The following is a 13,358-nucleotide window of genomic DNA, read 5'->3' as shown; positions in this document are numbered from 1 at the left end:
CGGAAGTCCATTCTGGGCCTGGGCAACAAAAAATTATCTACCGGTTCTGCCAAAGTGGTGCAAACTGGCTGAATCCCACCACTGGCCTTATTGAAGTCCAAGTAAATTATATCCACAGCATTCCTCTGGTCCACTAATTTTGTCACCTGGTCAAAGAATGCAACAAGATTTGTCTGGCATGATCTGTTTTTGAGAAACCCATCTTGGCTTTTGGTTATGATTTTGTTTGTCTCTACGTGTTCGCTGATTCATTGTTTGATTATCTTTTCCAGGATCTTCCCAGGTATTGAGGTCAGGCTGATAGGTCTGTAGTTTCCTGGATCCATTTTGTTTTTCCTTTTTTGAAGATGGGAACTACATCAGCTCTTTTCCAGTCCTCTGGTAGTTCCCCAGTGCTCCAAGATCTTTGAAAGATACAGTTCAGTGGTTCTGAGATCTCACCTGCCAGTTCCTTGAGAACCTTGGGGTGTAATCCATTTGGTCCTGGTGATTTGAACTTGTCAAAGCTGGACAAATGCTCACTTACCATTTTCTTGCCTATCTTAACTTGTGTTTCTATTCTGTTTTTTATGGTACTGTTTTTGATAGGTTGGATTGTTTTTTCCCTTTGTGTAAAGACAGATGCAAAAAATGAGTTAAATAGTTCTGTTTTCTCCCTGTTGCTTGTCACCTTCTTGCCACTTTCCCCCACTAATGGGCCAATCATTTCCTTAACCTTTTTCTTGTTTTTTACATGTTGAAGGAAGCTTTTTTTTGTTATTTTTTACTTTTGTCACAAGCCTTAGTTCGTTTTGAGCCTTAGCTTTCCTCACTTCATCTTTGCAGGCTCGGGCTATTTGCTGATATTCTGCCTTAGTTATGTGCCCTCTTTCCACTTTTTATACTTGTTCATTTTGTTTTTCAATTTATCAGAAATCTCTTGCTTCCCTCCAGCAAAGTGGGCCAAAGCCACCTCTGACACCTGGCCATTTTCACCTCTTTGTACACGTATTTGTTGCTAGTAGCAGACCATATTTGTCCACCTGGAAATGTCTTCATGCACTATCCCATCCTCTGTATACACACTCTAGAAATGTAGGCATATGCTCTAGTTTTGACCATTATGAATAATATCCAATTTATTGCTCTATTTTTGCTGGCAAATGCAGCTGCTTTCATCTTCCATACATTCATTTTCAAAGCTGTGGACATCACTTGTATAGTATAAAATGGCTTCTCAGCCAAAAGCACAGCTTTATCTGCCTGCAACAGTGTCCATCCTTCTACATGTGCAACCAACAAAGTTCTACCCCCCTCTTTGCTGGCAAATCTCTGTTTAATCTCATTTGGGTCAGGGTCAGCTTAGAGACTGGCCCGTGCAGGGGAGAGAGAGAGAACCTGAAGCAGAGGAACCTTGGGTGAGAGTCGCCAGAGACTGGGGAGGGAGGGAGGGAGGGAGGGAGGGAGGGGAAGAGAGGCCAAGGCTTGCACAAGGCTGAAGTGCCAGGCCATCCTGGAGCAGGTCCAGAGCAGAGCAACCAAGTGATAAGAAATACTTTAGGGAGACATCAAAGCTGCCACCGAAGAACCGACATCTAGAAAACAGGGCACAGTCATTCATATTTGTTTCAGAAGGCGGGACTAGAAATAAGGAAGCACCTGGTTGGACATCAGCTGTCCAGGGGTAGAACACTCAGGATAAGGTGGATCTCCTTCCATGGAGGTGCTAAAATCTCCATGGTAGGTGGGGTAGATTCCTGCTCTGGGCAGTCTGGATGGCCTCCAAGATTCCCTCCAATCCTTATATCAGCTGGGGGGTCTTGTAGGTGTGACTAAATTGTATCGTGGTCTGCATAAATGCTAGAGCAGTTAGGCAAACTGCATAAGATGGAGGCTTCATCTTGGTCTCTTTACGCTGCCTTTAGAGGCAAGTAAGGAATGGCTCTTGTTTTCACAGACAAGACAACATACCTTTTCCCAGCTCTTCCTCTTCACTCCTCTTTCCTGTGAAAACACAATGGACACTGACCTTCATCACTGCTTTGTTCAGTCAAGGTTTCCACTTCATGCTTCTTAATAACATGGAGAATGTCGAGATTGGTTTACTGGCCAGTCACATCTGCTCTATGCAGGATTCCTTGCCTGTATTAAGAGCACAATTTGAGCAAAATTGCAAAAAAGCCAGCAAGGTGCAAGCCCCCTCACTCTGTTCTAAGCAAGCCAGGATCTCTAATGTCCAGAATAAGCCAGCGTGCCAGTGCCTGAATTCTCATTAGGCAGGAAGTGGGGCTTTGTGTGACTTACATCTTAAGTAACCACTAAGCCTAATTTTGGGGCGTTGAGGACACACAGAGCCATTAATGGATCACCCAGGTTGAACATGTCTGACCCCCTTGGCTGGTTATCCTGAGGTTCCTCAGAGGCCCTGGCTGGCAGGGGGTCCCCCGGGGTCTTTCTCAGCCTGAGCCAGAGTTAGTGGGGAATGAATGTTAGACCTTTACGCCCTAGAGGTGGAAGGGCAAGATCAGCTGGGGATTTGGGGAGCCAGTCAGGCCTTGCTGGGGAGGTAACCCCATACACTGAAGTGAAGGAGGGGGCAGGAAAATGCCGAGAGAGGTGGAGGGAGGGAGGGGATGGCGGGCAGCAACTCCCAGCCTTGAACCCTGCACTTGCCTAGGGGTGGTATCCTATGCCCCCCCTTCTTGAAAACCCCCGCTTTTCCCTCTGTTTGCAACATGACCCTTGATAAAACCCAGCTGGCTTTACCCGGCTGTGGTTGCCAAGGCAATCAGATGTTGCCCTGGCAACCATAACCACCTTATGTTCGTTATTGAAGAAGATTCACTGTCTAACAAAGAAATTGCTTGGACAGTTGTGCCAGTGTAGAAAGAGGGGGACTGGCACCCATCACCACAGTGACCGTGGGGCAAAGGTCTGATATGGCTCTGCTTTGGCCAGTTTCAGGTTCTTTGTGCAAGAGATGGACATTTCCAGTAGGGGACCAAAGAGGGGCTGGGGGGGGGGCAACGCCTGTGCAATCTGGCACCTCCTCTGCCCACGCAGCCCCAACCAAGGGAAGGGGGGTGGGGCAAGACCAGGAGCCTCGGAAGAGCTTTGGCAAACGGCCACAATGAGACCACGGTTCTGAAGGCTCTCCAGGAGGCAGGGAACCATCGCCGTGGGAGTTGTGTGTGACTTGCAAGTCTGCAGCATTTGAATCGAAGGCCAGGCTTCTGCCTGGGGTCCTCCTGACCCTCTCTAGAAAGAAGGACCTCCAACTGAGCTGGCCCTCTCCTCAGTTGCCAGCAGCTCGGCTCCAAGAGGAGAAGAAATCCTTTTGCTTGCCTTCTTTTAGGAAAGGACCAGGAAGGCCCCACGGACAGCTCCACCCCAGCCAAGTAGAAGTAAACAAGGCACCCTCACCCCAACACCGGAAGCCATGATGGAAACCAGTGGCAAATTAGCTCCCTCTTGCATCATTAATATCCACAACCATGAAAGTACTAGGAGCAACCACAACGGTTTCCAGAGAAGGGGGTCCCAGCACCCATTTATTCCCCCAGCGGGATAGTGGCTCCCTTTGCCAATGGCAGTTGGCCTGCAGCCAGATCTGCCAGGGATGAAGCTGAACGGTCCAACGTAGCCTTTTTATTTCACCAGTCATGGGGGGGGGAGGTTCCTTGTCCTCTGGCCTCCTGCCCTGCAGAGGCTTCCCTTCTACAAAGAGGGGTGGTGTCTTACCCTGTCTGGGCCACTTATAGCGGTAAGAGACCGCAGGCACTGTGCAGAAGACCTGGGGGGGAGGGAAGGAGCTGATGAAATACCAGCCAAACTTCCTGCAATGTTAACTTGATGCTACGAGGGCAATTCGGAAATAAACCTCCGTTTGGTTATCAATGACACATACAGAACTTTTATTATACACATTAGAAAACTACAACGTGACATGACTTTTTGACATAATCGCCATTCAAATGGAGGCACTTGTCGTAATGTCTTATAAGGTTTGAAGTGCCTTAGTCATCGTCGCTCGGCGCCAAATCTGAGCTATGGGGGGGGGGGTGATCCAAAACATCCCAAGGGAACTGCTTCAAAAGTTCCTGGGTGCGTCTAGTGGTGCGTGGGTGAGCATTATCGTGAATGAACACCACACCAGAAGTGGCGCCAGAGAAAATCCCGCCAACGGTGAAGATGTCAAAGGAGTAACTGCTAGTGAAGTTCATGGAGCCTGGTTCGACCATCAGTTCAGACATCTGCTGTGAAAACTCAGACGAGCATCCACAACACAACAAGTGTCGGGGCAGGCGGACTTCCAGGGTGGTGTTGGTTCACGATAATGCTCCCTACACGCTGCTAGACACACCCAAGAACTTTTGAAGCAGTTCCCTTGGGTTGTTTTGGATCACACACATCCCATAGCTCAGATTTGGTGCCAAGTGGCTACTACTAAGGCACTTCAAACCTTGTAAGACATTATGACAAGTGCCTCAAATTGAATGGCATCATGTCATGTTGTAGTTTTCTAATGTGTATTATTCTGACACAAACAAGTGTTCTTTTTAAAATCCAGTCAGATAGTTAACTCAAAAGAAACGATCTTCTAATAAGCAAAACATATTTTAATGAGAAAGATTACTTGCGTTCATGTTGTGATTGGTGCTGCTGGAAATACGTCTTTGTTCATCTTTTAGATCATCCCTTTAGGTAAGAAAGTGTTATTGCTCTTCATACCATCTTTATGCTTATAGTGTGACCTTCCATGGCCCATGCTTCTTACAGACAAAGAGATTCCCATGTGGCTTGTGTCCAGGAAGTCTCCCAATGACCTTTGGAACTCCTCCCACTGACCCATCCACATACCTAGCATTTATCCCAATAACTGCCAGACATTCCAACATAGAGCTGGTCCATAGAGCTATATGGGTCAGAATATGTATAATAACAGTTCTGTACCTGCGAGTGTCTGTCATTGATAACCAAACGGAGGTTTATATCCGAATTGCCCTCGTATAATGCTGAATTTTGGTTGGGGCTGCCAGGATCAGCACCAAACGTGTGGAGCTGCTTCTCTGGATGATCCTCACTGACCAGCTGGCTGGTTGGCCCTCTGAATGGCCAGCCTTCCCACGATCAATGCCTTGACCACCAAACACAAGGCTGCCCTTGCAGGCCACCCCTGGGGTCACTGAACCGAGCAGAACATCGGTGGGCCTCATTACCCCCCATTTGGGACTCCAAGCTTTGCTGGGCCCCACCCTTTCTCCCCCATTTCAGGGGAGGCACTCCCCGCTCTTCCCTGCCCCTTCTGCTTTGGCCTGGCTGAGCCACACTGGCATAGACGCCCCGTCCTCCTGCCAGGGCTCACGTGGGGGTCCAGCCAGCCAGGCAGCCATCCGGGGGTTGAAGGGTTCCTCTGCTGCCTGGCCGGGCTCCCCTCCAGGCCCTGCCCGTCAGTCAGTCAGTCAGAAAGAGTGTGTGGGAGTCCTCCACAAAGCAGGAGGGTTGGGGCCGCCTGGCTCAGCGCTTCCTCCACCCGGAATGTCTCTTTTGCTGCCTGGGAGAGCCTCCTCTGCTGCTGCCCAGCTCCTGGGGCAGGAGAGAAATGCCTGAGCCAAAAGACAGGAGAAGAACCGGGAAGCCAAGCTGGTCTTCGCTTTCTAAGACTTGCAGGCACTGAAGGGCCCAGCGAAGCCCCTCTTGCCCTCAGCCCACCCAGGGTAACCAGCAGGCACTCCTAAGCAGGAAAGGCCTGTGCCAACCTCTGATCCCTGGGAAAGGCCTGAAGGCACCCCGGCTCTTCTGGGCCTCCTTTGGAGGGGCAGCTTTCCAAGCCCAGCCCTGTTCCTGAGAAGACCCCTCCGTGCCCTTCATCAAGGCTCCTGGATACAAAACTCTTTGTCTGAGAAGCAGCACTTGACACCCAGGGACAGGAAGGTCAAAGGGGTCAAAGGAAGTCCTTAGTCCTGGGCCCAGCATCCGTGTGGGGAAAGCCAGCTCTCCGGGGAGTTTCCCTTAGAGAAATCTTGGCCAGAAGGAACAAATAGACTGCCTCTGAACAGGGAGCTCTAACTAGTGCAGCCGACTGATATTCTAGAGCTACCCTCTTTTCCTTAAAAACAAAACAAACAAACCACACCTGTTTGTGCTAGTGGCCCTCAGTTCCATTCTTTTGGAGGTGAACCCCTATCCCCTATCTCTTTAAAAAAAGTAGGAATTTAGAAACAATCTTCTGCCTTCTCCCAATTTCCAAAGCAATAGGACACACACCCAGGGGCACCGAGCCTCTTGCCTCCCTCAAGAGAATAACATCACAGACCACATGTTGGTAGGTTGGCAGGACACCAAGGCAGGGAAGCAGCTCTGGTTTTAGACTTTCTCTCCCCATCAGCAGAAGTTTGGGGACGCTTTTGCCCAGCCCCACACAGAAGCCTGGAGGAAAGCCCGACACCCCCCCCAATTGCAACCAGCCGGTCCCCACAGCTGCTCCTGTGGGAAGAGGCTTCTCTCTAGTGAGATACTTGCCATTCCAGGCTTTCATTCCTATGCGCGCGCGCACACGCACACACACACATACACACACACAACTACTTGCTCCTGGAGACACAGAGGGAGGGGAGGAACTTGCCCCAGAGAAGGGGGCCGGGCCCCTTGCTTCAGGGGAACTTGACCAAATAGATGGGCAGAGGCAGATGGACAGGAGCCATGCTCCGGCCATCCTAAGCGTCAACCGTGGCCCCATTCAACTGGCTCAGCCCCTCTTTGCATTTGTGGGGCTTCCTCAGTGCCCCCCCTTCGTGCTCAGCTGTTTACAGTGCAGGCAAACCAAGCTGGCTTGTGGGGGGGGGGGTGTCGCATGGCAACTGTGATGTTCTCCAACTGTTATATCGCTTATCCACAATTCCCTATAAATACCAAGCCAAAAAATAACCTATGAAACTCGCTGCCACCAGATGTGGCCATCTGCTCCAAAGGCTTTAAAATGGGATCAGGTTAAGCAAGTGGTGGAGGCCTCTCTGTGGCCAGTAGGCACGGGTCACTCAGGAGTGTCCTTCTTCCAAGCAGCCCAGATGGCACTTCTTGAGCATCCCAGGGAGTTTTCCTGGACACCAGCGAGGATGGGCCAGAGCCAAGAGCAGGCAGGCAGGTCCCGCCCCCCCCCCAGCCCCTGCCCCCCTTCCTTTCCTCCTCACCTGCGGCCACCACCTCGGACTCGCTCCTTTCTGGCTTTACTTGAAAACAGCGCCACCTAATGGGCAGATCGCCTGCGGCACCGTTTTTCCCCAGGCTGAGGCCGCTTTTTACATTCAAAACTTCAATGATACAACTTGGTTTATTTAATGCTATGGCCTTTTGATATTGCTAGGAAATTAAGAGAGAAACAGGCATAATTTGCCCTCTCTACCGGTCTCCTCTGTTTCCTGAATCTATTGGGTAATTTTTACCAAGCCTGTTTTAAAAATCAGAATGGAGCTGGAAGGGACCTTGGAGGTCTTCTAGGCCAGGGCTTGTCAAACAGTGGTACGGGTACCACCTGTGGTCCATGGGCACCTGGTAATCCTAGAAAAGTGGTAGTGGGGGAGGGGAATGAGCCGAACCGGTGGCAGCACCGCACAAGATACAGGGCTGTCAGGGCTCAGCGGAAGCGCCAGGATCAGTGCCGCTTTCCAGCTGATCGGTGCTTTTTCAGGGCTGTCAGGGCTCAGCGGAAGCACCAGGATCAGCACCAGGCTCCTGGTGCTTCAGCTGAGCCCAGAAGAAGCGCCGATCAGCTGGAATGTTGCAGCATCTCCAGGGTCTTGTGTGTTACATTCAGATGGTTGGCAACTGATTCATATTTATGACAGTCCCAGTGTCCCAGGGTCATGTGAAGGGACCAAAATCTGCTGCAACCACCCAGCAGACGGGGGGGGGGCGGGATAAAAACCAAACACCCCCACCCCTGCTGCCAATCCTCAACAGAAATGCTCACAACAATGAAAACCTCGGAGAGGAGGAAGAGCGCCGCCGGGCGGGCAGGCAGGTGTCTTGCTCAGCTGTGGCTTGGGGGGCACTTTTTTCCAGTGCCATTGTAACTTTGAACAGTCACTAAGCGAACTGTTGTAAGTTGAGGACACCTGTACTTTATCACTTTTTTTTTTTTTTTTGGTCATCAAGTTTTTGACACCTGGTGGTCCTCGGATGTTGCCATATCCTAAAAGTGGTACAATGGGTGAAAAGGTTGAAAAGCCCTGCTCTAGTCCAGCCCCCTGCTCAGGCAGGAGAACCTATATCATTTCAGACAAGTGGCTCTTCTTAAAAACCTCGAGTGATGAAGCAAGGCCAGCTGTTCCACTGGTTAATTGTCCTTACTGTCAGGAAATTTTAGTTCTAGGTCGCTTCTCTCCTTGATTAGTTTCCATCATTGTTTCTTGTCTTGCCTTCTGGTGCTTTGGAAAATAAGTTGACCTCTCCTCCTTGTGGCAGACTCTCAAATACTGGAAGACTGTTATCATGTCCCCCCTAGTCCTTCTTTTCTCTCAACTGGCATTCTCAAATCCTGCAACTGTTCTTCAGGCCTTTAATCATCTTAGTTGCACTTCTTTGCATTTTTTCCCAAAGTCTCAACATCTTTTTTGTAATGTGGTGACCAAAACTGGATGCAGTATTCCAAATGTAGCCTAAGGCTTTATAAAGTGGTACTAATACATCACGTGATTTTGATTCTATGCCTGTTTATACAACGAAGGGTTGTAATAGCTTTTCTGGCTGCCGCCGCACATAGCTTACTCAGATTTAAGTGATTGTTCACTAGGACTCCAAGATCCCTCTCACACTTACTGTTTTTGAGCCAGGTTTTGCCTAATCTGTACTTGTACCTTTGGCTTTTCCTGCCTAGCTGTAAAACCTTGCTTTTCTCCACAGTAAAAATGATGTCGGATAGGGTCCATTGTTCAAGTCTGTCAAAATCTTTTTGGATTCTGAGCTCGTCTTCTGGGGTGTAGGCTATACCTGCCAGCTTGGTGTCATCTGCAAATTTGATGAGTTCCCCTTCAATTCCCTCATCTAAGTCATTAATGAAGATATTGAAGAGTCCTGGGCCTCAGATGGAGCCTTGTTGTATCCCACTGCTTACTTCCCTCCATGTAGATGTAGTACCATTAAGGATGACTCGTTGAGTATGGTTTGTCAGCCAGTTACAAATCCATCTTGTGGTGATGCTGTCTATCCCATTTTTCTAGCTTATCAAGAAATAGGTTGTGGTCTACTTTGTTGAATGCCTTGCTGAAGTCTAAGTATGCTGTGTCCATAGCATTTTGCTGGTCTACTAATTTAGTCACTTTGTCAAAGAATGAAATGAGATTGGTTTGGCATGATCTGTTTTTAAAAAAACCTGTGCTGGCTACTAGTAATAACTATTTGTTTCTAGATGTTTGCAGATCTATTTTTTGATATTTTCCAGCATCTTCCCAGGTATTAATGTCAGGCTGATTGGTCTGTAGTTTCCTGGGTTTGTTTTTTTCCCATTTTTGAAGATGGGAACCACATCAGCCCTTTTCCAATCCTCTGGCACTTCCCTGGTGCTCCAAGATTTTTTCAAGATATGGTGCAATGGTTTTGAGATAACCTCTGCTGGCTCATTCAGAACTCTGGGATGTAATCTGTGAAATTACCAGTATCTCTCAATAACAGGAATATTATTCAGAGAATCTTTTCATATTTTTAGTCAGATGAAATTCATTTCTCTATCATTCTTTAATTAACTCTCCCCCCCACCCCCCATGTTTTCCTTATCCACTAGATTTGGTTACTGTGGTTAGATTTTTCTGTTTTCAATGATTAGATTTAAGTTCTACATTTAATTGTGAATTGTATGAATGATGAGAATCATGCTGTACAAAACATAAAACAGAACCCCTTTACAGTTACACCCATAGCAATTTCTAGCAAATAACATTCAGTAACCATATTAAAAAATTTGAATAGTTTATTATAGATCTTAATAAAATGTCTGATTATATTAACAATCTGTGCAAACTTTTTATCTTATTCTTTTGATGGAATACTTAAATTACCAGGGAAGATCCAAAGAATTCAGTTTTCAGTAGCCTTCCAAACGCTGGTATAGAAACAGTTGAGCTCTTTTGATAACTTGGCAGTTTCAAACTAGCAGTGAGCGGAAGTGTAACCCACAAATCTGAATTTCTAAAGCTCTCCATTTGAGGAAACTTGATTTTATGTAAATTCTCAGGGCTGGGAGTGACAAGTATTAAAAAGCACCCACCCACCCCTCTCTCAGGCCTGCATACCATCGCCTCTCCCAGCCTGATTCTTGCCAGCTGCCCCGCTGGTGGGAGAACAAACTGCCCCTCCAGGAGATCAGCGCCAAGAACCTGTGGGGGGCTGTGGGCGCCAAAAGGCGGAGGGAAACGGGGAAGTCCTTGGCTTCCTCAGAGTCTAGCAACTGAGAGAGGAAGATGTTTGACTCTAGAGATAGGGTCTCCAGACTTGCAACGTTCAGTTCTTCCTGAACCCTGAAGCTTTAGGCTACCTGGGCTGAATGACCGGGGTGTGCGAGAGTGTTTGTGTCTGAAGAGGGCTGGACTGTGGGTGAAATGCTTTGCACTTAAAAAAGCAGCCTATCCTTGACAGACGGATCTAGTGTTCTACAGGCACGAGGTTTATATGCCAAGGAAGCCTTCTGCCATGCAGGGATCTGCCCTGAGGCCCCTCTGAGGGGGTCTTCTGGGTTTCTTTGAAGCAGGACTGGAGTAAAGCAAGCAGCACTACGTCTCTTTGGCCTCTTTCCAACAAGGACCCAGTAATCCACAGCTGTTGCCCGAAGCACATTATTTCTTGAAAAACTTCTTGTTCAGAAGGAAGATTAGAAGGTTGACGTTGATTTTGGCTTTGTCAAACATTTTCATGACAGCCACACCTTCATACTGGAGCTGGAGGAGGTCCTGAAAGAAGAGACAGGGGTCCAGAATGGCGCGGGGTCTCCCGCTTGAGCTGCAAGAACCCCAAGGCCCCTTTCATCCCTTCTGGGATTCTGAGCTTTCAAAGGATATTTCCAAATAGAAAATGGGGTAATCTAAACTCGGGCTGACCAGAGCAGGGAAAGACTGAACAATGCTGAGCTTGGTTGGCTTTAACCTTGGTTAGTTCCTTTGTAACTTAGCATGTTATAACTGCGTTGTTTGCAGCTTTGCATGTGGTGTGACCTGTTTGGATTGTGTAACCCATTCAGTGCAAACCCAGAATTGACCATGCCTGTTCAGCGACCCAGTTAACTCCGCGTGCGAGTCTTTCAGAAAGATGGAGGCTCTCGTAGGGTGCAAATGAGCAACCTGAGAACTTTTCCTGCTCTGTGTCTTTTTCTCTATCTCAACTTTCTCTGCCTGGTAACTAATTTTAGCCCGTCAGGCACCAGTTCTGCACCTGCAGATGAACTGAGCCCTTTCCAGGCTGGGATCAGGCCCCGGGTGTGGGACTCGGTCCAAGCCGATCACTCATAGGGACCTCAGGGGAAGGGCAACTTCCCGATCTCCCGGTGGCCCCTCTGACGCCCCGGGATCCCTTCCAGGACCACCTCCAAGGGCAGGGAGAGGAAAGCCTTGAGCTCCATTTGGCTTCCTCCTCTCTTCTTTTTCTCCCATTTAATACCTAGGAGACCCTGCCAGGGGACGCAATCGGAGTGAGCCCTTCTGAGGACTTACTCAGGCCTTCTTCTCAGACAGATCCCTCTCCTGTTCCCTGAAGGCTCTTAGGATCTGGTGGGGAGAGGCTGTGGGCTCAGCCTTCTGATTCCAAGGAAATTCCACTCTCCGTTCTGTGGCCAGAAGCGCCTCTGCCCAGCTCCATCCTCCGCCCGGCCTCTAGGCTCTCTCGTCAGTGCGGCTTAGGGGAGGCTGCCCTTAACCCCCCCCCCTAAAGCTGCAGCAGAATGTCCCCATGTGAACTATTGCTAACAGGGCTTAAAATATTTTAGAGGTGATTGATTCGAGCGATGGGTGTACAGAACTGTAATGTGTTTGTGCCTCACTCAGTCTACTTCCATCGGAAAGGTGGTAAATAATTAAATAATCAAACTGTATGGAGGGAGCCCTCGTCAGTTGCCCCCTTACCTGGTAAGTAAGCTGAAAGTTTTCCATATCGATCCCCATAAACTTCGCCTTGACCTGAAACTTGCCAGCTTCCCGGGAAGGGATAATGTCAAAAATGACATTTCTAAGTCTGAAAAAAAAAAAAAAAAAAAATAGGGAGAGGGGGAGGAATTAAAGCCATGAAACTGAGAAAATGGAATTGGGGATGAAAGATTTACTTTTCCCACAGCACGATAAAAAAAAAACGTTCAGTACACCAAGCTGAGATTTCAGGTGTTTTATTCTCACTGAGGACTCTCTGTCACCCACAGACAGACCCGGAGGAAGCCCAGATGGGGGCATCTGCATGGAAGAATGAGGGGCAGCAGGAGCCAGGAGGGAGAAGGGAGAAAGGGGGAGATCCAGACTTACTGGTTTGGTGGGAGGTCCTCAATCTCCAGCAGGACCCCCTTCTCAAACAGACGGGCCGCCGTGTAATGCAGCACAGCCTGTTTCTTGCTGGGCCTGAAGGGAAAAAAAAAGGGGGCAGCCTGGATATGGGAAGGTGTGGTGGTGGGGGGACGCCAACCCTTGCCTGCCCCCACATTGGCTTTCCTCCACTCAGGCCCCAGCGTGGTCAGCTTGGGAGGAGCAGACCAGGCTCCCAAGCCCCACTGGACTCCGGTGGACTCCGCCAGCCTTCCCAGGGTGGACCTGGGCACAGCTACCAGCCGAGGAATGCCGGGGAAGGGAAATGGGGGAAGCGCCAGCGTTGCAAGCCCTTTCCAGTGGGGGGGGGAGCATCTGCCACGTTCTTTTAGTGGATCCCCTGAAAAGCCACCAAGGAAGGTGAGGTGGGGGCCGCAGCCTCCCCACCAAGGAGGGCTCAAGGCCATGGGGTGTTTCGAGATGAAAGATGCAGCCAGAACCTCCCTTGCTTGGCCAACAGAGAAGCTGCCCCATAACTGGAGCAGATTCTTTTCAGGCAAGGTGTGGCGTCTCTAGGGCGGCCCCCCGAGGCAGAGGGCCCAGATCTGCGCTCCCTCCTGCCCCACGGCAGCTGGGTCCCCTCGATACCCAAGCCGGCCGGGCCCCATACTTGTCTGTGGCGGCCAGGTTGTCCAGGCAGGTGCGGAGGTACTTCTGGTAGTAGTCCACCTGCTCCTGGTAGAAGCGACGCTTGGCGGTCAGACCTCGCAGGGTCTGCTGCAGCTTGGCCAGCTGCCCCCTGCGGCGCTGCCGGTGATGCCTCTGAGAGCGGATGTCCTGCGGGAAGCCGAGACCGGCCCAATGCCCCAGGCGCTCTGCATGGGCCCC

The 13,358-nt window shown here is 49.6% G+C and overlaps 1 protein-coding gene across 1 annotated transcript in view; it reads right to left on the bottom strand.

The window, feature by feature from the left end:
- Window positions 1-9,921: 9,921 nt before the first annotated feature.
- IQGAP3 (IQ motif containing GTPase activating protein 3) overlaps window positions 9,922-13,358 on the bottom strand; it is a 29,389-nt gene continuing 25,952 nt past the window's right edge. The window contains exons 35-38 of the mRNA XM_039368644.1: window positions 13,141-13,307; window positions 12,474-12,566; window positions 12,084-12,192; window positions 9,922-10,919 (exon numbers count right to left, since the gene is read on the bottom strand). Coding sequence (XP_039224578.1) covers window positions 10,806-10,919; window positions 12,084-12,192; window positions 12,474-12,566; window positions 13,141-13,307 — 483 coding nt within the window. The 3' untranslated portion in view covers window positions 9,922-10,805. The remainder of the gene's footprint in view (window positions 10,920-12,083; window positions 12,193-12,473; window positions 12,567-13,140; window positions 13,308-13,358) is intronic.

This window comes from Crotalus tigris, unplaced genomic scaffold, assembly GCF_016545835.1.
Source record: "Crotalus tigris isolate CLP2741 ecotype Arizona unplaced genomic scaffold, ASM1654583v1 scf7180000020888.614114, whole genome shotgun sequence".
Taxonomy (NCBI): Eukaryota; Metazoa; Chordata; class Lepidosauria; order Squamata; family Viperidae; genus Crotalus; species Crotalus tigris.
The sequence above is the reverse complement of the archived record's forward strand: the minus strand, read 5'-3'. Positions and strand labels throughout refer to the sequence as shown.